The following is a 27,748-nucleotide window of genomic DNA, read 5'->3' on the forward strand; positions in this document are numbered from 1 at the left end:
TTTTTTCCCCTCTCGCCCACAAGCAAAGGAGCCAGCCAACCACTCCAGTGCCACACTAGAGGGGAGAAAAGCCGGTGAGGTGTGGGGGGGGTGGATTCTTGCTTCTGTCTTCTCAACACCCCCCACCCCACTTCTCGGGAAGAGAGCAACAGGAAAGGACACGGTTTTCTTCTTCTGCCGGTCGAGGACAAAGCGGGCGTTGAGGGCGGCAGGCGAGCAACTTGTCAGCGGCGAGAGAAACATTTCAGTGGGGAGAAAACCCCAAACTGAGAGTGCCTTTTTTAATCACTCTCCTCTCAGCCTCGGCAAGGTGCCGAGAAGCGGGGTTTTCGGAGTGGGGAGGCAAAAACTGTCAGAATGTCACCGCCAAGGCGTTTCTCGAAGGGGCGGGGGTCCCTAAACTTTCCCTTAACCCCAGCGGACCCGAAGATGGGAGTGTGTGGTCCTCGCCAGCCACCCAAACTGAGAGTGCCTTTTTTAATCACTCTCCTCTCAGCCTCGGCAAGGTGCCGAGAAGCGGGGTTTTCGGAGTGGGGAGGCAAAAACTGTCAGAATGTCACCGCCAAGGCGTTTCTCGAAGGGGTGGGGGTCCCTAAACTTTCCTTTAACCCCAGCGGACCCGAAGATGGGAGTGTGTGGTCCTCGCCAGCCACCCATCTGCAGGGGTTGCCCCGCGCCAAGGCAGAATTAAATTCAACAGCCAAGATATTATATTTTTAAAAAACATACTTTTTTGACAGTTTGTTTGCCTTTTAAGACATCTGTCTGGCTGTGCCTAATGTCAACACTAAAAAGTTTTGCCAGGTGAAAAATCTTTTGCCAGATAAGCTGAACCCACTGAAGAAATTTTAGAGAATACTCAAAATGATTCTTCATTTGCTTTGTAACCTTAAATAAAAAAAACAGTACAGTATTGACTCTGTAATTTACCTGGGGAGGGGAGAGGAGGGGGGGGGACAGACAGACAGGAAAGGAAGACAGACAGACAGACAGAGACCTATGACCACAATTGAGCTCAAAATTTGTTGTTAAGCAAAAGCATTGTTAAGTGAGAATCACCACATTTTACTCAATCCATGACATTTCCTAGCTCTAACAGTGATGTGCAAGCTAGGGAAGTACCGGTACATGTGAAGACGTGTAATGTTCTAGTTATGGTTAACTGTGTGGCAGAAAGTGGATTCTGGGTTTGTTTTTCCTATTACAGTAAGTGAGATTGAATGTACCGTATATAATTTTACAAGAGCTCTCTCTCTTTCTTTGTATATACACATACAGTTTATATAGTAGATAATGTACAGTATATTTTTGTGTGCCTGTGTGTAATATTTATGTACATATACGGCATATATACATAGAATTAAATAGTATATTTTTGATGTTAAGTAATAGTAAATATAGAGGGAAATTGTATCTCTCTGAGGCAAGGACAGGCGCAGTATCCTAACCCCAACCCAAACCAGCAGGAGCAGGGGATTGAGGTAAGTACCTAGGTACTTGCATTTTTTTTTTGCCTATACCTGCCTTGGGGGGACATATACCTGTTTACCCTCTTTTAAACTTACAGAGCTAGTTTACTGGCTTTCTTAGAAATAAATATTCTAAAACATTTAATCTACTGATGCCTCAACTGATGTAATTTTATTGGTTTCCATTTTTATAAGTTACCAGTAGCTGCTGCAATTTCCACCCTCCACTTATACTGAAGTCAATAAATTTCCCCAGTTTTTGTGGCAAAATAGGTGCCTCGGCTTATAATCGGAGCGTCTTATAGTCGAGTATATACGGTATACAGTGGTACCTCTAGATACGAGCTGCTCCACATGCTTATGAGCCGCGACACAAGTGAAATTTCTGTTTGACACCCAAGCTCAAATTCGGGATACGAGCCGAGCTTCAGGATGCTACCGCTAGTTGGCGCATCACCTCTCTGACCCAGAATCCCCTTGCTTCCGGTTATCTCGGCCATTCGCACATGTTAGCGCGCAAAACAAAGTACGTTTATGATAGTTTAAAGAAAGTGTTGTTTACGTAGCCTACAGTACACAGCCGCAATCGTCTGTCGCCAAGGTAAAGTTACTGTATCGTTTTTTATACATTTTCTTATTGTATTTTGTACATTTCTCTTTTCATTATTTACTTTATTGTTTATTTATACGTGTTGCATGTACATTTATTAATTAAAAACATGTCTTTTTTCATAATTTAGGCTAACTTTGGGACTTTTTGAGGGCTGGAACCAATTAGAATTATTTACATTAATTCATATGGGGAAAATTCGTTCGAGATACGAGTTGATCTACTTACGAGCTCGAGTCTGGAGCAAATTAAACTCGTATGTCGAGGTACCACTGTATATGTTTTGATTCAAATTGTACCTTTTTTAGTATGCTTTATGTGAACTGTCCATAGAGCTTCAGTTACTAGATGCTTTAAATATTTTAATAGATAAAAAAGTTATTGCTTCTGCTTAGTATGTTCTGTGCTATGTATTGGATTCCAGGAAAGAAGAGAAGAAATTGCCACCATAGAAACAATCAACAATGGGAAATCCATCTTTGAAGCTCTCATAGACATTGATATATCTTGGCAGTGCCTGCAGTATTATGCTGGTCTAGCTGGTTCCTTAGCAGGTAGCAGTTACATGTTACGTTTGTTAATTCTGTCTCTTTTTTCATTCATTATTCCTTGATCTAATGTCTCCTTAAATAAAACCAATTAATACAATTTTATAAGTACTTAATATTTAAGAATTAATATCAGGTACTTCCAAGGGAAAAGTCTTAGAGCAAAAGTTACTTTATTTGACTTCTAGTTGATGTAGGTTAACAGAATTTTTCATGAATGTTTTAATTTAATTTAATTTAATTTATTTGACTTCTGTGCCGCCCAATCCCATAGGACTCAGGACCACCGTTCCCCGTAAGCTACGCCCGTGAGCAGGCATGCACCCCCAAATACCCCCACGTGCGCCCTTTTCCACGGGCGCGCGCTCCCTATCCCCCTGCCAGCCAGCGGGGGGGGGCGGGGAGGTGCGGCAGTAGGAGGAAAGGGAACCGTGGCCGCCCCTACCTCCCCGCGGTGCCTCCGGCCAAACGCGCCCCTGGCTTCTCCGCCCTGCCCCTCACCCGCCCAATCCGCCCCCTCTCCTCCTCCGCCGCCTCCTGCCTTGGGGTGCGATCCGCCCCCTCTCCTCCGCTGCTGCCTTCTGCCTTGGGGCGCGATCTGCCCCCTCTCCTCCGCCGCCGCCTTCTGCCTTGGGGCGCGATCCGCCCCCTCTCCTCCTCCGCTGCCTCCTGCCTTGGGGCGAGCAATCCGGGAGTCCGGGACTGTGTGGCTTTGCGCCATGAAAAGAAAATGGCCGACTTTTCCCTGCTGCCGGAGCCGTTTTCTCTTCATGGCGCAAAGCCACACAGTCCCGGACTCCCGGATCACTCGCTTCTCCGGTCAGCAAAGCCATCTGCCCAGGAAAGCGCCGCGCATTGAAAAAGCGCGATGCTTTTCCGGGCAGCCGGCTTGATGGCCGGAGAAGCGAGCGATCCGGGAGTCCGGGACTGTGTGGCTTTGCGCCATGAATAGAAAACGGCTCCGGCAGCAGGGAAAAGTCGGCCGGGCTAACGGGAGGCGGCGCATGGCCGGGCGCTGGGGACGCCTGGGAGGGCGAAGGGGTTGATGGCTGCTGCCTCTTAGCTGCACAGCCGGTGGGCGGAGGCGAAGACAACGGCGCCCTCCTCTCTCTCTCCGGCTCTCTCTCTCTCTTTCTTTTTCTCTCTGTTGCTGGCATGGTGAACGAGAAAGAGAGAGAGAAAAAGGAGGGGAGAGAGAATGAGAGAGAAAGAAAGCAAGAGAGAAAGAGAGGGAAAGAAAGCAAGAGAGAGAGAAAGAGAGGGGGGAAGGAGGGAGAGGGAAAGACATAGAGGGAGGGAAGGAGGGAGAGAGAAAGAACAAAAAAGAGAGGAAGGAAGGAAGAGAGAAAGGAAGAGGGATGGAGAGAGAGAGGGAAAGAAAGATGAAGGAAGGGAGAGAGAAAGGGGGAGGGAGAGATGGAAAGGTGGGAGAGGGGGTAGTTAGATAGGGAGAGGGAAAAGGAAGGGCTTGGAGAAAGGCAGGGGGAGAGAAAGATAGAAAGGAAAGAGGGAGGGAGAGATACAAAGGAAAGAGGGAGGGAGAGATAGAAAGGAAAGAGGGAGGGAGGAGGGAGGGAGGGAGAAATAGAAAGGAAAGAGGGAGGGAGAGATAGAAAGGAAAGAGGGAGGGAGGAAAGAGGGAGAGAGAGATAGAAAGGAAAGAGGGAGGGAGACATAGAAAGGATAGAATTATGGATGCAAGAACTCACTCATGTGTGATAGCACATGCCCACACTTACTTTATTTATTTATTTATTTATTTATTTATTTATTTATACTTATACGCCGCCCGGTCCCAAAGGGACTGCCGCTCAGACACTATACTTTTCCGCTCACCCCGAAAAAAAATTAGAGGGAACACTGCTCAGGACAACTTAAAACAATACAATACAATAGCACAATAATAAAAAATAAGTCAAACAATCATTATAAAACCCCAATTATAACCCAGCCAAAATAACCCCATATAAAAAAAAACCCTGAATCCAATCTAACAACAACATACATACCAGTCAAGCATAATTCAAGCGCGTCAGATGTTAAGATTTACGGCCCTCAGGCCTGTCGGCAAACCAGGTCTTAGCAGCTTTTCCAAAGGCCAGTAGCGTGGGAGCATTGCGAACATCGGGGAGAGTTGGTTACATAGAGCTGGAGCAGCAACAGAAAAGACCCTCCCCTGTGGTCCCGCCAACCTACATTGTTTAGTCGACAGTAGGAGGCCGATTCTGTGCGATCTAGTGGGTCTCCAGGAGGTATGTGGCAGGAGATGATGCCGTAAATAGTCAGGCCTTAAGCCATGTAGGGCTTTAATAACCAACACCTTTAATTGTGACTGGAGACTAATCTGTAGCCAGTGCAGCATGCGGAGTGTTGGTGGTACACCCATAATAGCTCACACGACTGCATTCTGGACTATCTGCAGTCTCCGAACATTCTTCAAGGGTAGTCCCATGTAGAGCATGTTGCAATAATCAAGACGGGAGGTAATGAGGGTGTGAGTGACTGTACGCAAGGCTTCCTGGTCCACATAGGGCCATAACTGGTGCACCAGGCGAACCTGGGCAAAGGTTCCCCTGGCCACAGCTGAGAGATGTGTTCAAGATTCAGCTGTAGATCCAGGAGGACACCCAAGTTACGGACTCTATATGAGGAGTTCAGAGTCCTCCCCCCCCCGAACAATGGACGGCCAGATGGAACAGTCCTTCAGACGGAATGCCCAAAGCCACTCGGTCTTGTCTGCGGTGTTTTTTTTAATAAATATTTTTATTGATTTTTTACAATGTAAACACACACACATCATAAAACAAGTGTTTTGTGAATTGTGCTCACCACCAGACAAACATTCACACCCCACCACCAAATCGAGGGTGTTTCTTGTATAAACCATTTTAACCCAAGAGCAAAGTATCTATTTACATATTATAAAGTGATTCCAATTTGTTTCTTGTAGCTTGGTCTCAGATTCTACTCGCCATATATCATTTTACCTCATCCCATCGTCCCATCAGTTGTCGCAAGTCAGTTTCATTAACAAAATTAATTATTTTATCCATAATCTCAAATTGAATGTGATCCACCATGCACCGGTACCAATTTTGCATTGTCCACTTTGTCGCATCCTTCCAACCCAAGACTATTACCGCCTGAGCGCTTTCTATCGCTGCTTGTTTTATTTCTCTAAATTCTCCCATCGCATTATTTTTGACTAATACTGCCATTTCCTTAGTAATTATCCATCATATATTTAACATCCTATTAATATCCTCATGCACTTTTTGCCAAAAATTCTGCACTACCGGGCATTCCCAAAACATATGTATAAACACCCCTATATCTTGACACCCATGCCAACAAATACCCTTAACATTCTGCTGAAAGTATGCAAGTTGAACGGGTGTGTAATACCACTTATGTAATATTTTCCTTCTCATTTCCCTAACTCTTATATTCTTAGTTTTCCTTATATTCTCCACTATATTTTTCATCTCTTGTGCCTCTACTTGTATCTCAGCCACCATTTAGTCAATCCTTGGATCACATCCTCGTCTGACTGCACTAACATCTTATATATATTACTTGCTTGCGCCTTGGTACCCTTACTTTTTTCTCTTATTATTTTCTCTAACTGTATCTCCTCCCTAAAGAGTGCTTCTTTATTCTCCGTTTCATTCAGATATTTACATATTGCATTTATTTGTAGCCATCTTCCCTTACCCAACCACCATTCTTGTTGTGAGCCGCCCCGAGTCCGCGGAGAGGGGCGGCATACAAATCTAAATAATAAATAAAATAAATAAATAAATTCTATACGATTTCTACTTGGCCTCCCATCCTTCTCATATAACTGTTCTATCTTAATTATCCCTCTTCCCTTCAACTCTCCTATAACCCTATTTAGATTTGTTTCGTTATCTCTATTTATTACATATAGTGATGACAGTTTTGATTTATATAATCCTATTTTCCCCTGCCATTTTTTCCAAATTTCCATAGTCCCTTTCATGGGACCTATTAATTTATCTAAGTCGCTCCTATTCCACCTTATAAAAATTAATTCTCTATTCTTCATCCCATTTATCTCTTTTTCCAATTTCACCCATTTATTTTCGAATAATTGCAGCTCTATTAATCTTTCAATTTGAAATGCTTCCCTATACAACTCCAAACAAGGAATTCCCCATCCGCCCTCTTTTTCATTCGCTATTAACCACTTTTTCCTTATTCTCGGTCTCTTCAACCCAATAATTAAGTTTTTATCCCACTCTCTAAATTTGGATGCTGATAGCCCCCCCTGACAGTACCTGAAACAGGTACATCATTTTGGGAACTATCATCATTTTTAATGCTCTTATTTTAGCCATTCTCCTTAGCTTTTTCTCTTTCCAGCTCCTCATCTGTTTCAACATTTTCCTCCATATTTGTCTATAATTCACCTCCTCGATTTTTGCTGGGTTTCTCAATAACCAAATTCCCAAATATTTAATTTTCTTAATCCTAACTTCAACCCTGATTCTTTCCTAATTTCTATCTGCTCTCTCGGACCTGTATTTAAACACATAATCTCTGATTTTTCCATATTGACCGACAATCCCAATTCCTGTTTAAACTCTTGCAAAATATTTCTTATGCCTTTAATCATCTCCATCGGGGGCTGAGTCAGTATAATTGCATGATTTGCAAATAGGTTTAGTTTCATTTCTAATTCCCCTATTTTATATCCTACCCAAATATTATCTTGTCTTATCTTATTAGCTAATGTCTCTATTGCTATTACAAATAACATTGGAGTCACAGTCAAAATAGGTTGTGCTGCCACGAGGTGTCTCTGTTAGATGCGAGTCAAAAAAACTGTGCCTGTGGGCGGTTCCAGCATTTTTATACTTCTATGACTCGGACACGCCTCTGATGAGCTATGCTTTTGCCCTCTTGATGATTTGATTTGATGATTTGCTGGAATTCCATGCAGGTTAGTGAATTAGAAAGAAGGACTGGTTGCACTGTCTACGTTTTCCGGAGCATTCAGTTTCTGTATTTATTATAGGAGGGAAAAGTCATTAGCCATTAGAATAGAAGTTCAGTAGGTTGTTCCATCCTTCCTCTACTACTTTTCTGGACATAAAGCTTTTTTAATTATTATGCTTCTCATTTTTGAGAATTGGTTTATATTTCTTGTGCCCAGATCTCTTTGTCTCTTCTGTTTAGGTCAACATGTCCAGCTTCCTGAGGGATCCTTTGCTTATACCAGAAGAGAACCTCTTGGAGTCTGTGTTGGGATAGGGGCTTGGAACTATCCTTTTCAAATTGCATGCTGGAAATCAGCCCCTGCTTTAGCCTGTGGTAAGATAAATTAACTTTTTGATATTATTTTATTATTATTATTATTATTTATTTAGATTTGTATGCCGCCCCTCTCCGCAGACTCTGATAAATGAAAGAGTTTCATTCACATAAACTAATAGTCAGGGATTGCCTTTCTAGGAGTTCATTGTTAATATTTGAGAATTGAAAATGGGGAATAAAGTTCCAATGGTCTGTTATTAGAACTTAATAATAACACTTAAATGATAGTAGAAGATATTACTTTATAGATATTGGCATTGATTTAGCTTCAAAATATATGTGGGATGGATATAATGATCCAGATGCCTATATGATTTTGTCTTAGTCGGACTGACATTTTTTCTTCAGTATTGCTCTTTCATTTGATTGTAGATGAAGACAGAAAATGTATATCCATTATTTTTATTCTTGTGAATTGGACTACCTAGGTAATGCCATGGTCTTCAAGCCTTCTCCCTTCACCCCCATCTCTGTTGTGCTGCTGGCAGAGATCTACAATAAGGCTGGTGTCCCCAAGGGACTTTTCAATGTGGTGCAGGGTGGAGCTGCCACAGGCCAATTCCTGTGCCAGCACCCAGATGTGGCCAAAGTATCATTCACTGGGAGTGTACCCACAGGTGTTAAGGTATGTATACATACATAAATATATTCATATACAAATAAAAGTGCTGTCGCTGTTGAATAATAAAGTTTTTTAAATGTTTGATTTCTGAAGCAGTCTTCATGCAATTTGTCCCTTTTCCCATAACTGGGCAATTTATTGACACACATGCAACTATGCTAAGATCAGTTAGAAGAGTTGCTTTTCAAGGGACCAGAAGCGCTGCAGCAATGCTGGTTGGAAAATAGCGAAGCTTCGACGAGCTTTGCAAAAATCCAGCCAGACAAACTTCTTTCGGGAGGTCTTAAGACCAAAACTATCCTGGAAGGACGGGGGAAGAAAAGGCGTTTCAGAGATCACAGGGAACAAGGCAAGTGCCCCAGAAGATCAGAAACAAGCTCTTGAAACCAGAGGGCATTTCTAATGACTACTCTTAAGCTGGGGCAACTGGACTAAAGTATTGTGCAGGAGCAGTGTTTGAAAGAAGTGTTGGAGCCAGAGAGAGATTGGCCAGTTTATGAGAAAAATAAATTTAAAATATGGATTCTAAAAAATTTTAAAGATTGAAAACTGTGACTGCTGAGATCTGGAGTCCAGAAAAGAATTGGAAAGTGGGAGTGATGGAGTGAAAGTAAAATTATTGTGGTTTAAAATGGAATTGGAGAAGCTTGAAAAGAACAACAGAGAAAAGATTTAAAGAAGAAAAACAACCTTTGTTTCCTCATCATTGAAACGGAATTAATATTTGTTGGTATTTTAAAAAGAAAAGAAGACGAGACAGTACTGAGATCCGAGAGAGATGTCTACTGGAGGAAAATGAGAAAGATACAAAAGATACAGACAAAAGCTGACCTTGAATAGATAAATTGACTATTGTGAGGATTTTTAAGGAGCGCCTGGTTCTGGCTTTGTCAGGCTGAAGCCATCATGTGGATTCAGAGGCTTTGGCCTGCCACAGTAGTTTAGCTTTAGGGTTTTTTGGGAGGGGCAGTGAATGAGAGGAAAGTTACTAGACACAGCAAATTCCTTTCTTCGGGCCAAGGTCACCTTTTGTTCTGCATCAACCGAAGAAAAGAGAAAGTTGGTGGAATCCCTACCACAGTTTGGGTCTCGTGATGGATTTGTGGGATTGGGGGTGTAGATGAACCTTAACCTAGGTGGAAACTGGGTAATATGTCAGTACCGAAATGAAGCCGGTGTGTCTAACATGGCTCTGTTAATCAATCGAACTTTGAGTGGCAGAACTGGACTGGAATCTGATTTATTTCTCAGATGCTATTTGGGGCGCTAACATACAAATCCGGTACTCTCTCAAATCTTCTTTTCGGGGCCTAGCCACGAGCGGAGAGTAAACTCAGGAGAAATGGAAAAAAGGGGGTTAACTGAAAAGTCTAAAGCAAAAGGGCTTGGAGTTTCCAGAAACCCTCCCCTCGATGGAGCGAAAGGAATTGAAAACATGGGAGGGGCCTGGCGGAAAAGAAGTCACACCCCCCCCTAGGATCTATCTCTTCTGGGAGCCATGGGAGGCCAGGACCCACTGGCCAAAGGACTTGAGGCCCAAATCGGGGTTACCTGGTCACCCCACTTGGATTGGAGACCTGTGGGGAGCCTAGTGGTCGATCAGGAAATCTCTGGGCTGTGTCCAAGAGCCAGGCGCTGGCAGATCTTCCTGATCATTTTGGACGACTAACTATAAGTGGATCAGCCCCCTAACCAAGTTCCCAAGGGGCAGAGTGGGCATTAAGGGCTCCAGGGGGTCCTTATGCTGAGTTAAGGAAAGGTCCCTGCGAATCGAAGAGACCCCTTCATTCTATACGGCTGCGAGTAGAACTCCTAAAAGTCCTCCAGCAGAATTGAAGACCACCTGGGTAACCCTTCCCTCTGTGCCCAGGTTGGGGAGGGGCCCAGCATGTCAGGCAAGAGCCTAAGGAACATTCTGAGATGAAGATGCCTGGGACTGCTTACATTCCAGGATTGGGTTGGGCTCAGTGCCAGTGGGGACCCTGTCTCCCCCCTACCCAAGAATTCCAGCAGCCAACGCTCCCCACCAAAACTATGAGAACAATTGCCGTCTCAATTGCTGCTCAGCCTCCCTCCCCACTTCCAGCAGAGTGGGACTGGAACAAAGCCCTCTCCCTCAGTGGTGGGGGGGGGGTGTCCACCAGTGTGTGTGGGGGGGGTACATCCTTGTTTGCCTCCTCTATGCCTGCTGTCATTCCAGCTACACCCCCTGCCGGGTTACCTTCTTCCCAAGCTAAATAAGGGATCCGAAGAAACTTGCTTACTTTCTCTACAGAGTGGGGGTGTTCGTAAGACAATACGGCCATCTGTTCCCAAGAGACCAAGAGTTAATTGAGATCATTTCTTGGGGGTTAAATGAAGGGGAAGCAGCCGAATTTGTGGCTAAATTGCATGATGAAGCCGCACCTGAACTAAATAATGTGGCTGAATTTATTGAACTCATGAGGATGAGATTTCAAGATGTTGCAAGCCAGATAGATGCAGAAAAACAGATTGGCCTGCTAAAACAAGCAGGGCACCCAGTAAAGGAACTAGTCTGGGAATTCTGATGAGCGGCAGGGAAGTTGAGAGAATGGCTGGAAAGAGTTTTAGTACAAACTTTCAAAAATGCCCTTGACTCAGAATTAAGGAGGGCTTGTGAAATCCAGGGAGTTCCCTGGGCCATTTAGAATTGGTATGCCACGGACATTACTTTGGATTATGTTGTTCGCACTGAAAAGAAAGCTCCCTCCCGCCCTGCCTCACACAGGCCTCCAAGATGCCGCCTTTTCCCTCTCCGGCAGCTGGGGTCTTCTCGTTCAGGGGAACTAATTGCTACCGAAGCGGAAAACCAGGCCTTTGAGCATCTGAATGCCTGGCACCAGCCTCCCTCTCTCTCCCAAGAGCCAGAACTCACTCAGTGGCTAGGAGAAGACCTGGAAGAGCCTCAGAGTCGGGCTGCTGGGCTTTCCAAGCAGTAGAGCTGTTCCCTCCTGAGGAGTCTCCTGAGGCGAAGAAGCCATTCCTTCCGGACCCAGCCCTGACTGGTATGAAGAACCCGGAGGAGAAGACGACCTAATGGTGAGTGAAACCATCCTCCCCTTCCTACTTAAGGCAAAAATTAAAGTAATCACCACATGGGAGGAGGGGGAAGTACAGGCACTGATAGACACGGGATGCTCAAGATGCTTAATCAGCAAAGCAGTAGTGCAAAGATTAAAAATCCAAACCAGACCTTTAGCCAAACCCATCCGTTTCTAACAAGTGGATGGTTCCCTAGTAGGCGGAGCTCCTGACACAGTCCTGACAGAACTAGTTGAATTGCAATTAGGCCGACGTGAGTTCCTGCGATTCATAGTCGCCCCAAGATGTCAGAGGCAATCATATTGGGGTTGGCCTGGTTGGACAAATGGACTCCCCACTATCAGGTGGGAAGAAGGATATTGCAAACTGTTTCTCCTCCTAAGGTTTCCCCCTCTCACAGAGACTGGCAGGAGGGATCCCTTTTCCCAGGTGAGGGGAGATTGGCCCTCAGTAGCAGCTATGATGAAGGGGGAAGGTACACTACCTAGCCTCCAAAAGGTACCCCTCGAATACAGACTTAGAGAAGGTTTTCAGTGAAGAAGATCACAATGAACTGCCCCCCTCACAGACCAACAGACTGTGCAATAGAAATTGAACCAGGGACTACTCTCACAAAACCTAGAATATATGCAATGTCACCAAGGCAATTGGAAGAGCTAAGGAAGTACATAGACACCAACCTAAGAAGGGGATTCATTCAGCCTGCCAATTCCAGGACAGCAGACCCGGTTCTCTTTAAGGGAAAAAAAGAATGGAGGAGTTCGTTTAGTGGTCGTTTTTTGAAAAATAAATGCATTGTGTGTATAGAACATGTATCCCTTCCCCCTTATGAAGGGCTTAATCATCTGGCTAAGGGGAGGATATTCACCAAACTGGATTTGAGAGAGGCATATTATCGCATCAGAATAAAGGAAGGGGATGAGTGGAAAACAGCATTCAGGTGCCCATTGGGGAGTTTCCAATTTTGTGTCATGCCGTTTGGACTAAAGGGAGACCCAGCAGTATTCATGCAGTACATAAAACATACAATGTAGTTTTGGTGTATTTAAATGACATTCTTATCTACAGTCAAAACCTGTCTGACTACAGTACGTCAAATTCGAGACAAGTCTTGAAACAACTTTTGGCTGCTAAACTTTATGTAAAACTTTCCAAATGCAAATTTCATAAAACATCAGTAGACTATTTGGGATACCGCATCTCAAACTGAGGCATAGAGATGGACCCAGCCAAAGTGAAGGTGGTACTTGATTGGCAAGCTCTCCGCACACGCAAACAATTGCAGAGTTTCTTAGGATTTGCGAATTTCTACCAACAATTCATTCCAGCTTTCACAGCAGTTGCCTTGCCCCTAACTGAACTACTAAAGACTGGGTCAACCCTTACTAAGCCCAAACCTTCTCAGCCTATTAGGTGGACAATGGAATGCTAGAAAGCTTTCAAGAGGCTCAAAAGACTTTTCACCAAAGAGCCAATTCTGCAACACCCGGACCCAGAGTGAAAGTTTGTGATTCAATCAAACGCCAGTGATGTGGCAGTAGCGGCTGTGTCATTACAGGAGAATGAGAAAGGACAATTGTTACTGTGTGCATACCTTTCCAAAAAGCTGATCCCCACCGAAAGAAAATGGGCCATATAGGAGAAGGAAGCTTTTGCTATACGTGTGGCATTGGAAACATGGAGACAATTCCTAGAGGGGGCCCCAATTCCTTTTGAGGTTTGGACTGAACATAAGAACATCGAGGCATTAAGGACCCCTCAAAAACTTTCTCCTAAGCAAGCACGATTGGCCCAATACTTTAAACTATTCAAGTTCAAACTAAAATATATCCCAGCTGGAAGGAATCTTCTTGCTGATGCATTGTCACGTAAACTCCAGTATAAAAGCCAAAGAGTGGAAGAGATCCATCCAATTGTTCCATGTGTTCCTCCACTTTCGGGAAGTATAGAGAAGGTTGCACTGGTCCACACCTGAGGCCAGACTAGGAGACAATCCTTACCAAGAGAGAAAGAGTGGGATTAAAAACTGAAGTCTGCCTTGCCAACCGACAAGTGGTTCAGCAACCACAAGGAAATCCTAACACTGAGAGAAGGTTTAGCTTGGAAGGGAACTAAATTATATGTGCTTACCAGCCTGTGATTACAGATTCTCCAACTGAGTCATGACTCCAGACTAGGAAGTCATTTCGGGTTCCTGAAAACATTGCACCTAGTGTGAAGGCAGTTCTGGTGGCTTAGAATGTGAGCAGAAGTAGAAGACTATGTGAGAAGTTATGCCACCTGTGCCACCAGGAAACATAGACCTGGCAAACTGCCAGGGTTGCTGCAGCAAGTCGCCAACCCTAGTAGACCCTGGGAAGAAATAGCAATGGATTTCATCATGAAACTCCCCAAGAGCAAGGGAAACACTGTTATTTGAACTGTCATTGATTTATTCTCTAAACAAGCTCATTTCGTCGCTTTTTCGGGACTGCCCACAGCCAGACATCTGGCTAAATTGTTTCTAAAACACATTTACAGATTGCATGGAGTCCCCCGTAGAATCATATCAGATCGGCGGGTCCAATTCACCACCAGATTCTGGAGAGAGTTCGTCCGCACCATTGGTACCACCCAAGGACTGAGTTCTGCATTCTACCCTTCTACTAATGGAGCAGCAGAGAAGGCCAATGCCCTAGTGGAACAATACCTCAGGTGCTATGTGAGTTACCAACAAACCAATTGGGCTGAATTACTGCCTTCCGTGGAAGTAGCTTATAACATTCCGTGCACAACAATACAGGACTAACTTCTTTTCGTTAGAAATGAAAATCAATTAGTCAATTTCACCGAGGTTTACAAGGTTATGGAAAGAGCAGAGAGGGAAAAGGGAAAATTTTCCAAAAAAGAAATAGATTTTAAAAGGGGGGATGGGGATAACAAGAAGAAAAGAACGAAAATGCTGAAGAGGAATATATGCACACACAAAATCTATTGAATGGTGATTAGAAAGGTCCAGAAGAAAAGATATAGATAGAATTTTTAAAAGGGAAAAAAGAAACAAAGAGAAAGGAATAACAGGATAAATAGAAAATTAATACAAAATGGAATAGGAGCGGGACCAATAGATAAAAAAAAGGGAAGAATAAGGAGGGAGGAAGAAAAGAAGTTTTTGTAGGGGTAGATACAAATAAGATTTAATAGAATTATACTAGTACTAAAAATCTTTGTTAATTTTTGGAAAATAGCTTTTTTATATATGTTAAATTGAAAACAGATAATAAATGATGAATGTTATAATTGGCAAAATATTTTTAAAAATAAAATAGAAAAAGGGAATGGGATTAATCTTAATCGTACTATGAAGTAAGCTAAATATTGAAAAATAGGTTAATAATAATAATAATAATAATAATAATAATAACAACTCTAGCATAAGCCAGTGAAAGTGGTCCCAGTGGTACTTGGCAGGCTGGGCGCAGTGCCAAAGGATCTCAGCGGACATTTGAAAACCATCGGAATTGACAAAATCTCCATCTGTCAATTGCAAAAGGCTGCTTTACTGGGATCGGCAAACATAATTCGCTGCTACATCACGCAGTCCTAGGTGCTTGGGAAGTACCCGACTGGTGATGAAATACGAAATCCAGCATATAGTGATCTCGTTTGATGTGTTGTATTGACATAATTAATAATAATAACAATAATAATAATAATAATAATAATAATAATAATAATAATAATAATAATAATAATAATAATTTATTAGATTTGTATGCCACCCCTCTCCGAGGATTCGGAGCAGCTCACAATAAGCCATACATAATGTACAAATCCAATATTAAAAACAATTTTTAAAAAACCCATTATAAAAGACAGTCTTACAATCTAGACAAACCATACATAAAACAGAACAGCTAGCGGTATATCAATTTCCACATGCCTGGCGACATAGGTGGGTTTTTAGGAGTTTGCGAAAGGCAAGGCGGGTGGGGGCAGTCCTAATCACCAGGGGGAGTTGATTCCAGAGGGCTGGGGCTGCCACAAAGAAGGCTCTTCCCCTGGGTCCCGCCAGATGACATTGTTTTGTTGACGGGACCCGGAGAAGGCCAACTCTGTGGGACCTAATCGGTCCCTGGGATTCGTGCGGCAGAAGGTGGTCCCGAAGGTATTCTGGTCCGATGCCATTTAGGGCTTTATAGGTCATAACCAACACTTTGAATTGTGACCGGAAACTGATCGGCAGCCAGTGCAGGCCGCGGAGTGTTGATGATACATGGGCATATCTAGGAAAGCCCATGATTGCTCTCGCAGCCGCATTCTGCACGATCTGAAGTTTCTGAACATAGAAACATAGAAGTCTGACGGCAGAAAAAGACCTCATGGTCCATCTAGTCTGCCCTTATACTATTTTCTGTATTTTATCTTAGGATGGATATATGTTTATCCCAGGCATGTTTAAATTCAGTTACTGTGGATTTATCTACCACATCTGCTGGAAGTTTGTTCCAAGGATCTACTACTCTTTCAGTAAAATAATATTTTCTCATGTTGCTTTTGATCTTTCCCCCAACTAACTTCAGATTGTGTCCCCTTGTTCTTGTGTTCACTTTCCTATTAAAAACACTTCCCTCCTGGACCTTATTTAACCCTTTAATATATTTAAATGTTTCGATCATGTCCCCCCTTTTCCTTCTGTCCTCCAGACTATACAGATTGAGTTCATTAAGTCTTTCCTGATACGTTTTATGCTTAAGACCTTCCACCATTCTTGTAGCCCGTCTTTGGACCCGTTCAATTTTGTCAATATCTTTTTGTAGGTGAGGTCTCCAGAACTGAACACAGTATTCCAAATGTGGTCTCACCAGCATTCTATATAGTGGGATCATAATCTCCCTCTTCCTGCTTGTTATACCTCTAGCTATGCAGCCAAGCATCCTACTTGCTTTCCCTACCGCCTGACTGCACTGTTCACCCATTTTGAGACTGTCAGAAATCACTACCCCTAAATCCTTTTCTTTTGAAGTATTTGCCAACACTGAACTGCCAATACAATACTCAGATTGAGGATTCCTTTTCCCCAAGTGCATTATTTTACATTTGGAAACATTAAACTGCAGTTTCCATTGCTTAGACCATTTATCTAGTAAAGCTAAATCATTTACCATATTACAGACGCCTCCAGGAATATCAACCCTATTGCACACTTTAGAGTCATCGGCAAATAGGCAAACCTTCCCTACCAAACCTTCCCCTATGTCAGTCACAAATATATTAAAAAGAATAGGACCCAGAACAGATCCTTGTGGCACACCGCTTGTAACCTGACTCTGCTCAGAATATTCGCCATTAACAATAACTCTCTGATGTCTACGCTTCAGCCAGCTGCAAATCCATTGAACTATCCAGGGATTAAGTCCAATCTTCACTAATTTATCTATCAGCTCTTTATGTGGAACCGTATCAAAGGCTTTGCTGAAGTCCAGGTAGGCAATATCCACGGCACCACCTTCATCCAACACCTTTGTGACATAGTCAAAGAAATCAATGAGATTAGTCTGACATGATTTGCCTTCAGTAAAGCCATGCTGATTTGGGTCTAATAAGTTATTGTTTTTTAGGTGCTGATTTATCCTCTTTTTGAGTAGAGTCTCCATCATTTTAACTACAACTGATGTCAAGCTAACTGGCCTGTAGTTACCAGCTTCTTCTCTACTGCCCTTCTTGTGAATAGGCACAACACTGGCCATTCTCCAATCCTCAGGAACTTCTCCTGTTAACAAGGATTGGTTAAACAAATCAGTCAGGGGGGTAGCAATGACAGATCTGAGTTCTTTAAGAACTCTGGGGTGGATGCCATCTGGACCCATTGCCTTATTTATCTTTAATCGTTCAAGTTCTTCTAAGACATCGGCTTCTAAGATCACTGGAGCTGAATCCGTACAGCTGGAAGCAATGCTATATCCCTCTATAGTATTATTTTGTAAGGTGTCTTTTGAGAAAACTGAACAGAAGTAGCTATTGAAATGGTCAGCGATCTCCTTATTCCCATTAATGCATGTATTATTCCCGGTACTAAGCTTCGTGATGCCGCAGTTTTTCTTCTTCTTATCATTAATATATCTGAAGAAGGTTTTATCCCCCTTCTTTACAGATTTGGCAATTTCTTCCTCTTTTGAGGCTTTAGCAGCATACATTATCTGTTTTGCCTCCTTCTGTCTCATTTTATATACCTCCCTATCAGCTATACTTCCAGACTCTTTATACCTCCTATAGGCAGCCTTTTTTTCATTGACTATAGCCCTTACATCATTGCCAAACCATAGCGGTTTCTTCTTCCTTTTACCTTTAGTTATTTGTCTTACATACAGTCCAGTGACTTTTAAGATGGCCTTTTTTAATACAGTCCACTGGATGCTCGCTCCTGCCATTTTATCCCTCCCCTTTAATTCATTATCTAAATATTCTCCCATTGCATTAAAATTTGTTTTTCTGAAATCCAATACTTTGGTTGCATTATAGGATTGCTCACAATGAGTTTTTACATCAAACCACAAACATAGATGGTCACTGCAACCTAAAATTTCTCCCACCTTGACATCTGAAACCCAATTCCCATTCGTAAAAACTAAATCTAGAATATTCTCCCCTCTAGTTGGTGTCTTAACCAGCTGTGCCAGAGCTGCTCCTGTAAAGGCCTCTACTATATTCTTACTTTTGCATGTAAGGGCACTGGGGATATTCCAGTCAACATCAGGCATGTTGAAATCACCCATAACCACAATATCTCCCTTTACTGCCATTTGGGTAATTTCATCCACCATCTTGTTGTCATATTCCTCGGATTGCCCTGGAGGCCTATAGATCACCCCAATTCTAATGACAGAACCTTCTTTATTTTGCATGCAAATCCAGAGAGTCTCTAGATCTTGACACGTATTTTGAATTAGTGTTGTTTTTAGACTTTCTTTAATATAAATGGCTACTCCACCTCCCCTTCTCTCTATTCTATCCTTCCTATACAGTGTATATCCTGGTATGGATATTTCCCATTCATTAGAATCCTTAAACCATGTCTCAGTTATGGCAACCAGGTCCAAATTATCTCTAGATATTATGGCCATTAATTCACAGAGCTTGTTGCTCAAGCTTCGAGCATTTGTGCACATTACCCGAAGAACATTATTTTCGTTATTAGTTTGCCCCTTATCATCAACAACTACATCTATATTATTTGCAGCTCCCTTTTCATAAGCTTCCAAAAACTGCTTTATCCTCATTGGTCGGGAACAGAAATCACCCACATCAGTTACATCTCTGTCCCCTTTACCTAGTTTAAATGCCTGTCCAAAAAAGTTCTGAATTCCTCACCGAGCACCTGGGTACCTCTGTATGATGGATGCAAACCATCCCTCTTAAACAACTCCCTATTAGACCACCTACTGACATCATGACTTACATAGCCAAAACCTTCAGCTTTACACCACTGCCTTAACCACACATTAAACTCTCTGATACACGTTGTTTTATCCTCTTGGCCACAAACCAGTAACACCTCTGAGAAAGTCACTGAATCAGTTATTTTACCCAGCTCCACACTTAGACATTGAAAATCTCTTTTTACTACATTAACATTTCTCTGGGACAAATCATTTGTGCCAAGATGCACCACCACATCAACGTTATTACCTTTACTCACAGTCTTAACAATGTTTGTAATCCGCCTCCTGTCCCTGCTGGCAGTGGCCCCTGGGAGACACCTCAGCACCTTAACCACATCCTTGATCTGTCCCAAATCAACACCTCTAACGGTCGAATCACCCACAAGAAAATGTGTCCTCTTTTTATTTCTACTAACTGTACTTGATGGTTTGGTGACATTTACGACAACTTCCCCTTTGAACATCCCCTCATTCTCTGCCTGAGGGACCTTGCTAATATCTCCAACATCCTTACTATTTAAATCCGCAAGAACACTATAGGAATTCGATACAGAGAGACCAAAATTGCTATGTTTTTGCTCAACTGCACGCAATCTTCCTGAACCGACAGTTGTCCACACAGCCCTCCTCCTCGGGGGGCGCTGTGGAAGTGGAGGCTGGACACATGGCTGCATTACAGCACGTGGCTGGGACAATCTTTCCACTTCTGACTGCAAGCTACAAACTAAGGACTGCAATCTAGAGATCTCGCCATCTAACCTAGATGTCCTTATGCAAAGGTAGCCCCATGTAGAGAGCATTGCAGTAGTCGAACCTCGAGGTGATGAAGGCATGAGTGACAGTGAGCAATGACTCCTTGTCCAGATAGGGGCGCAACTGGTGCACCAGGTGAACCTGGGCAAACGCCCTCCTCACCACAGCTAAAAGATGGTGCTCTAATGTTAGCTGTGGATCGAGGAGGACGCCCAAGATGCGGACCCTCTCCACGGGGGTCAATAACTTCCTCCCCAGGGTAATGGACGGACAGATGGAATTGTCCTTGGGAGGCAAAACCCACAGCCACTCCGTCTTGTCAAGGTTGAGTTTGAGCCTGCTGATACCCATCCAGACCCTAACAGCCTCTAGGCACCGAGACATCACTTCCACCGCTTCACTGACTGAACATGGGGTGGAGATGTACAACTGGGTATCATCAGCGTTCTGATGATACCTCACCCCATGCCCTTGGATGATCTCACCCAGCAGTTTCATGTAGATATTGAATAGCAGGGGGGAGAGGACCGACCCCTGAGGCATCCCACAAGAGAGAGACCTAGAGGTCGACCTCTGACCCCCCACTAACACCGACTGCAATCGACTGGAGAGGTAGGAGGAGAACCACTGGAGAACAGTGCCTCCCACTCCCAACCCCTCCAGCCGGTGAAGAAGGATACCATGGTCGATGGCATCGAAAGCTGCTGAGAGGTCAAAAAGCACCAGGACAGAGGACCGCCCCCTGTCCCGGGCCAGCCAGAGATCATCCATCAAATAAATGGATTGTTAAAGAAAACAAAAAAATTAAGGGTGTATAATCGTAAAATGTTGATTTTGAATATATTTGAGAAGGAAAGGAAGAAAATGAATTGTACTAGTACTAAAAATATGAACAAAATGATTTTATATGTATGTAAAAGTGAAATAAGATGAGTTATGTTATAGATGATAGAAAACTTCAGTAGATGAAATTGGTGTTTTGAATGCAAAATTAATGAAAGATTTAAATGTGGAGGGTTGAAGAACTACAATGGAAGCTTAAAAAGTGCTGAGAAAGAGAGACTATAATAACAGGGCACACTTACAATTAAGTGTAAGGAAAAAAAGAGTAAGGATTACAAATTATGGAAAAAAGAAGAATATGGCTGAAATTGAAAGCAAGATATATTATAGGAACATAGAAATATAGAAGATTGATGGCAGAAAAAGACCTCATGGTCCATTTAGTCTGCCCTTATACTATTTCCTGTATTTTATCTTAGGATGGATATATGTTTATCCCAGGCATGTTTAAATTCAGTTACTGTGAATTTGCCAACCACATCTGCTGGAAGTTTGTTCCAAGCATCTACTACTATTTCAGTAAAATAATATTTTCTCACATTGCTTCTGGACTTTCCCCCAACTAACCTCAGATTGTGCCCCCTTGTTCTTGTGTTCACTTTCCTATTAAAAACACTTCCCTCCTGAACTTTATTTAACCCTTTAACATATTTAAATGTTTTGATCATGTCCCTCCTACATTATAAGAAATTGTATAAGAGAAAGGATCCAGAAAACACTTTCTTCATAAAAATGTATATGTTTTGTGTTAAAAAAAAACCCAAACACTTATTTATTTAAAAAAGAAGAGATGGAGTTGCTTTGCCATTAACTAGAACTGCCAGTTTGAAAGGCTGGTAGACCTGTTCATAGTGCAATTTACATATTTGCCAGTTATTTACAGATATTCCATTGAAATCACAAAGTCTTTGGAAATGTGAAAATCACTTATTAATCCAGATTCTACTTCTGAATTGCATGTTGATGAAAAATTATCCAGTAATCCTTACTCAATGTATTTATAAGTTATTTTTTCTATGGTAAAGCATCTGGCAGCATTTTATAGTCAAAATAGCAATAAAATACATAATTAACAACAGCTCAAATAAAACAATATTCATTATAGTGAGAAGAAAAAAACATTCTTAATACTTGTATCAAGAAAGCTTGAATAAAGGCCTGTTGCTCCTTAAATGTTTAGATGTTTATATCAAAAATATCATATTTATGTGAGGTAACTGCTTGGAAATGTTCACTTATGCCCTGACTAATTCACTGGAAAAGAGCAATAATTTTGTATTTGAGGTGGATTTTTATTCAACAAATTCTAGCTGAGGCTCTTTGCACTTACCAAGAAAGATATAATTATAATTGCCTGTGTTAACTGTTATATCTTGTTCTGTTTTCCCCCCAATAGATTATGGAAATGGCAGCCAAAGGGATCAAACCTGTTACTTTAGAGTTAGGAGGAAAGTCTCCCCTCATTATCTTTTCTGACTGTGTATTGGAAAATGCTGTGAAAGGAGCCCTCATGGCTAATTTCCTTACCCAGGGTGAGGTATGCAATTTTCTTTATCTAACAGAGAAGAAGCTGTGGATCTGGTGACTCCCTCCCACTGCCTCTCATACACTCAGTGCAAAGTTGCTGGGCAAAAGGGGGTGCTTCACTCCGGCCGGATCAACTCGGCTGCAGCCAAACCGAGGAGTCATCACAGTGAAGGAAAAGCGCTGTCTACAAAGCGAGCGAGAGGAGAGGGGAGCCCTTTAGCATGGGGAGGAGGCAGGTAGCAGCAGCAGCAGCAGCCTTTCGGTCAAAGGAGAGGGAGGTTGCCCCCTCTCGCCCACCTGGGAGGTTCCCCCCCCTCTCTGGCGCAGTGTATGGGAGGCAGCCTCGCGCGGGGTGTATGGGAGGCGCATGCTTCTCCTTGCCACCTCAGAGTCCCTCTTTTTTTTTTTTAAGCCTTAAAGTTTTGGATTTTTTTCATTCCCCTCACCCTCACCTCACCTTCTTCCTTCGGCAATGACAGTCCTCCTCCTCCTCTTCCTCCTCCTCCTCCCACCCAAATTCCGAGCTTTTATTTCTTTCCTAATGGGTTTGCACGCATTATTTGCTTTTACATTGATTCCTATGGGAAAAATTGCTTCTACTTATAAACTTTTCTCGTTAAGAACCTGGGCAGGAAACGAATTAAGTTCTTAAGTAGAGGTGCTACTGTATTGTAATACAGAAATGTTTATCAGAATCTCTAAGAAAAATTTGGTGCCTTATCATTCCACAAACCTTTTTCTTATTTCATTCTGGTGAGGAAGAATGCCTAAACTTGTGCTGTGATCTAAGATCCAAACTGCTTTTCAAGACTGGTATTATTTTCTAATGTTTGTTTACTCCTCACAGACTTTATAATTATTTGATTTGATTTGACATTTATATTTGTTACTGATTGTTGTTCCAAAGAGATATTAAATCAATGCAGAAATGTCAGTACAGGTAAACCTCAACTTATGATCGGTTATTTAATGATTGTTTGCAGGCATGACAGACTTTGAATGGGTGCTTTGCTGCCCATAAATCACTTCTGACCATTGTAAAATGTTGCATTACAACTGCTGGCATCATATGACCGTATTTCAAGTGCTTGGCAATTTGTTCACGTTTATGAGCAGTTTCAAAGTGTCCTGTGATCACTATTTGAAATCTTCTCTGCCAGCTTCCCCAGAAAAACGTTGGAGAGGCCATCAGGGAAGATTGCAAGTGGAGAGAATGTTGGATTGGAAGCCTATTCCTTCAGCATGCTGATGGATTTCTCTTCTCTGTGTAGTGGGAAGAAGTCCACCAGATTTCAAGTCTGATGAATATGCTGACAAATGCCAGCATTCCCCCGTCCCCCCAATCTTCAGAGGCAAAAACATTAGTGAACACCAGCATTCTGAGCCTTTCAGAACAACATAGCATTTGCTAGCATTTTCACCAGATTTGAGATCTATTCTTCCAGAATGATTAAGGCCCAATGGAGAAACAGGCCTCAAATCTAGCAAAAACAATAGCAAATGCCATAGTTTTTGTGGGTATTCTCCCTGGTGGGACAGGGGGAGGGCCTGTGTGTTGGGGAAGACCTGTGCCCTTTCCCTGCCCCACCACACCTGCAAGGCCCAGGCCTTCTCCCTAGCATTCTGCTTAACAACCTATGTGGGTCACTCAGTGACCCAATTCTGGATCCAATGGTGGTCATAAGTGGAGAACTATCTGTAAATTAGTAGTCAATTCTGAAAATGGGCCCTTTTTTAAGCCTGTCTCTGTGCCTCAGGTTTGCTGCAATGGTACTCGAGTGTTTGTACAACAAGCAGCCCTGGAGGCCTTCACCAAAGAAGTTGTGAAACAGACTCAGAACATCAAAATTGGTGACCCCCTGCTGCAAGATACAAGGATGGGAGCACTTATCAACAAGGCACACCTGGAGAAGGTCTTGAGTTTTGTTAAACAAGCAAAGGAGCAGGTGAGTATTATCTTTATGAACCTTATCCTGAGGGATTGGGCTATTGAAAATACTTCACTCATCTGCCACATGAGGTGCTAGAACATCGTACAGGCCAGAGGTGGATTTCATCAGGTTCTGACCAGTTCTGGAGAGCCAGTAGCAGAAATTTTGAGTAGTTTGGAGAACTGGTAAATAACACCTCTGACTGTCCCCGCCCCCTCTATTCTCTGCCTCCTGAATCCCAGCTGATCGTGAGGAAATGGGGATTTTGCAGTATCCTACCCCTGCCTCACCTACTAAGCCAAGCCCACACAACCGAAAGTAAAAAAATATGAATCCTACAGGCATCATATTATATATTATGTGCAAAACTGAGTATTCAAGTTAGAATAAAGGTGCTTTTTTGTGTCTGAAATGTTTATGGCTAAACACATCTGTTTAACAAACTATAATTGGGTTAATAAAAACAATGAGCACAAACTACATTTGGAATAAAATTTGGCATGCTTAACTGTAGGTCTTACATTAGTGTTTTTATCTCTTATTTAAAAAATACTCAGATTTGAGCAGCGTTTACTGTAGATAATTTTTTAATAGTCCAGTGGTGTGTCCGGTGGTGTGCCTCTCATCAACCTACCATATTTTTCAGAGTATAAGATGCACATTTTTACCCCGCAAAAGAGGGTGAAAACTTGGTGTCAGGCTGAAAGACGTTATGTGAAGTTAGAGGCTTTGGCCCTGCCACAGTTAGCAGCGATAGAGAATGGGAGGGGTGAGAGAGAGAGAGAGAGAGATTGATACCACCACACATTCCTTACACAGAGTCCAAGGTCAACTGAACAAATGAAGAAGCCAGTGAATCCCTGCACCGGATTGGTCCACATGATTGCACTTGTGGGTGTGGGGATGTAAGATGAACCTTAACCTGGATGGGGAACTGAAGATGATTTAGTGTTGGAATTCCTGAGTAGCGAATCCAACATGGCGAAGTTAATAAATCGAACCTTGTGTGAGAGCACAGGAGTGGAATGTGATTTATTTCTCAGATGCTATTTGGTTCATTGACACTTGGGTGCGTTTTATACACTGAATGTAGCCTCCACCCATCCACCCTCAATCTTTGGTCTCTGCCTGCCAGCAATTTACCTCCTTGCAGCAAATGACAGCAGAGCCTACTTAGCATAAGCCACTGATATCTACCTCCTGACACTCAGCTGATTGATTGAAGTTGCTGGCAAGCCCACATGCTAAACTGAAAGTGAAACTAAAGCTGCATGGAAGCAAAATGTTGGAGGGATCAGACTGCTGAAACTGTCAGTTTGTTTTTTGCTGCAAGGAGGTAAGTCAATAACTATAAATGCTTATAGCAGTGATGGCGAACCTTTTTTTCCTTGGGTGCCGAAAGTGCATAAGCATGCGCTATCACGCATGTGCGAGTGCCCACACCCATAATTCAATGCCTGGGGAGGGCGAAAACAAATTCCCCATCCCCACCCGGAGACCCTCTGGAGATCAGAAACAGCCTGTTTCCCAACTTCTGGTGGGCCCAGTAGGCATTCGCCTTTCTCAGGCTCCAAAGGCTTCATTGGAGCCGGGAGAGGGTAAAAATATCCTCCTCCATCCCCCAAAATATGATTTTAAGGGCAAAATATGTCTCAACTCTTTTTATTCCATTCAGTACTGCAAAATAAATAAATAAATGTCTCATCTTTATCCCCTATAGTATAAATAAATAGATAAGGAATAAATAGGTATAATATGTGAATATGAGTGTACCTAAACTCAATAGGGAAGCGGTGTGGTCTATTTGTTTTGCTTCTTTATTTATTTATTTATTTATAAAATTTATTGGTAACTCTAGGCAGTTTACAATAATAAAAAACCTATGTACTCATTAATTGGGTCTTCATGGAGATACAAATGACCAAAACTAGCAAGGGATCTTACTTCATCTCTAAGAAATATACAAAAGAGCATTTATTAGTCCTATTTTCATTTTAATATTCATTCACATTTCGTATTCATCTATAGCAATAGCACCTGGGTTTATATACTGCTTCACAGTGCTTTACAGCCCTCTCTAAGCAGTTTACAGAGTCAGTTTATTTCCCCCAACAATTTGGGTCCTAAGTTTACTCACTTTGGAAGGATGGAAGACTGAGTCAACCTTGAGCCTGGTGAAATTTGAACTGCCAAGTTGCAGTCAGCGGGCAATCAGCAGAAGAAGCCTAAAGTACTGCACTCTAACCACTGCACCACCGTGGCTCGTATATAACCAGTGATGGAATTCAAATAATTTAACAATCGAATTCTACTAGCCATAAAACCTCTGACCCTGTCCCCTCTTCCCATCAGTTTTTCCACTTTATTTTCATCGATTGTATTCATTTTAATTTCCATAATTTCAAATTGAATGTGTTCTACCATGTACCGATACCAGTTTTGTAACGTCCATTTTGTTGCATCCTTCCAATCTAAAACTATTACTGCTTCGACACTTTCTATAGTTGTTTCTTTAATTTCTCTAAAGTCACCCATATCCCTCCTCGTTATTAGTACTGCCACCTCCTTTGTAATCACCCATTTTATATTCAGCATCCTATTAATCTCATCTTGCATCTCTTTCCAAAATTTCTATACTACTGGACACTCCTAAAACATATGCATAAATACCCCTCTCTCCTGACATCTGTGCCAACAAACATGCGCAAGTTGTACAGGTATATAATACCACTTATGTAATATTTTCCTTCTCATTTCTCTAACCCTTGTATTCTTAATTTTCCTTATATTCTCCACTATATTCTACATCTCTTGTGCATCTGTTCGAAGTTCACTTTGCCACCAACTAGTTAATCCTTGAATTACACACCCGTCTACCTGCATTAACATCCTATATATAGTACCTGCCTGTGACCTTACATTATCATGTTTATTTCTTAAAAATTTCTCTAATTCTATCTCTTCTCTGAGTAGTACTTCTTTATTCTCTTTCATTCAAATATGCATATATTGCATTTGTCTGCAACCATCTCTGTTGCCCTAGCCACCATTCTATACGAGTTCTGCTAACTCTTCCATTATTCTCATATAACTGTTCCATTCTGTTTATGCCCTTACTCTTCAACTCGCCTATTATCTTATTATCTTATTCAGGTTTATTTCATTATCTCTATTCATAATATACAACGTTGAGAGCTTAGATTTATTTAATCCTATTTTCCCCTGCCACTTTTTCCAAATTTCTAAGGTCCCTTTCAAAGGGCCTATTAATTTATCTACATCGGTTTTGTTCCAAGTTGTAAATATTCTCTATTACATCTCCTTTTCCAACTTAACCCATTTAGTTTCGTATACCTGTAACTCCATTAATCTTTCAATTTGAAATGCATCACTATATAATTCTAAGCATGGGCTTCCTCAGCCCCCATCTTTATCTACTGCTATTAGCCATTTCTTTCTTATTCTTGATCTTTTATCCCCTTCTATCCAATAGTTTAGTCTTCTATCCCATTCTTTTAATTTTACCCCAGGTAAAACATCTTGCATTACCTGAAACAAATACATCATCTTTGGGATTATCACCCTTTCTTTTTCCAGCTCTTCATCTGTTTTATCATTTTC

General features: G+C 42.2%; 1 protein-coding gene across 5 annotated transcripts in view; it reads left to right on the plus strand.

The window, feature by feature from the left end:
• The window catches only part of ALDH9A1 (aldehyde dehydrogenase 9 family member A1), a 211,455-nt gene that overhangs the window by 115,258 nt on the left and 68,449 nt on the right, over positions 1 to 27,748 (plus strand). For all 5 annotated transcript variants that reach the window (XM_070746878.1, XM_070746881.1, XM_070746879.1 and 2 more), the window contains exons 4-8: positions 2,504 to 2,633; positions 7,830 to 7,964; positions 8,396 to 8,592; positions 22,066 to 22,206; positions 23,954 to 24,142. In XM_070746878.1, coding sequence (XP_070602979.1) covers positions 2,504 to 2,633; positions 7,830 to 7,964; positions 8,396 to 8,592; positions 22,066 to 22,206; positions 23,954 to 24,142 — 792 coding nt within the window. The remainder of the gene's footprint in view (positions 1 to 2,503; positions 2,634 to 7,829; positions 7,965 to 8,395; positions 8,593 to 22,065; positions 22,207 to 23,953; positions 24,143 to 27,748) is intronic.

This window comes from Erythrolamprus reginae, chromosome 3, assembly GCF_031021105.1.
Source record: "Erythrolamprus reginae isolate rEryReg1 chromosome 3, rEryReg1.hap1, whole genome shotgun sequence".
Taxonomy (NCBI): domain Eukaryota; kingdom Metazoa; phylum Chordata; class Lepidosauria; order Squamata; family Dipsadidae; genus Erythrolamprus; species Erythrolamprus reginae.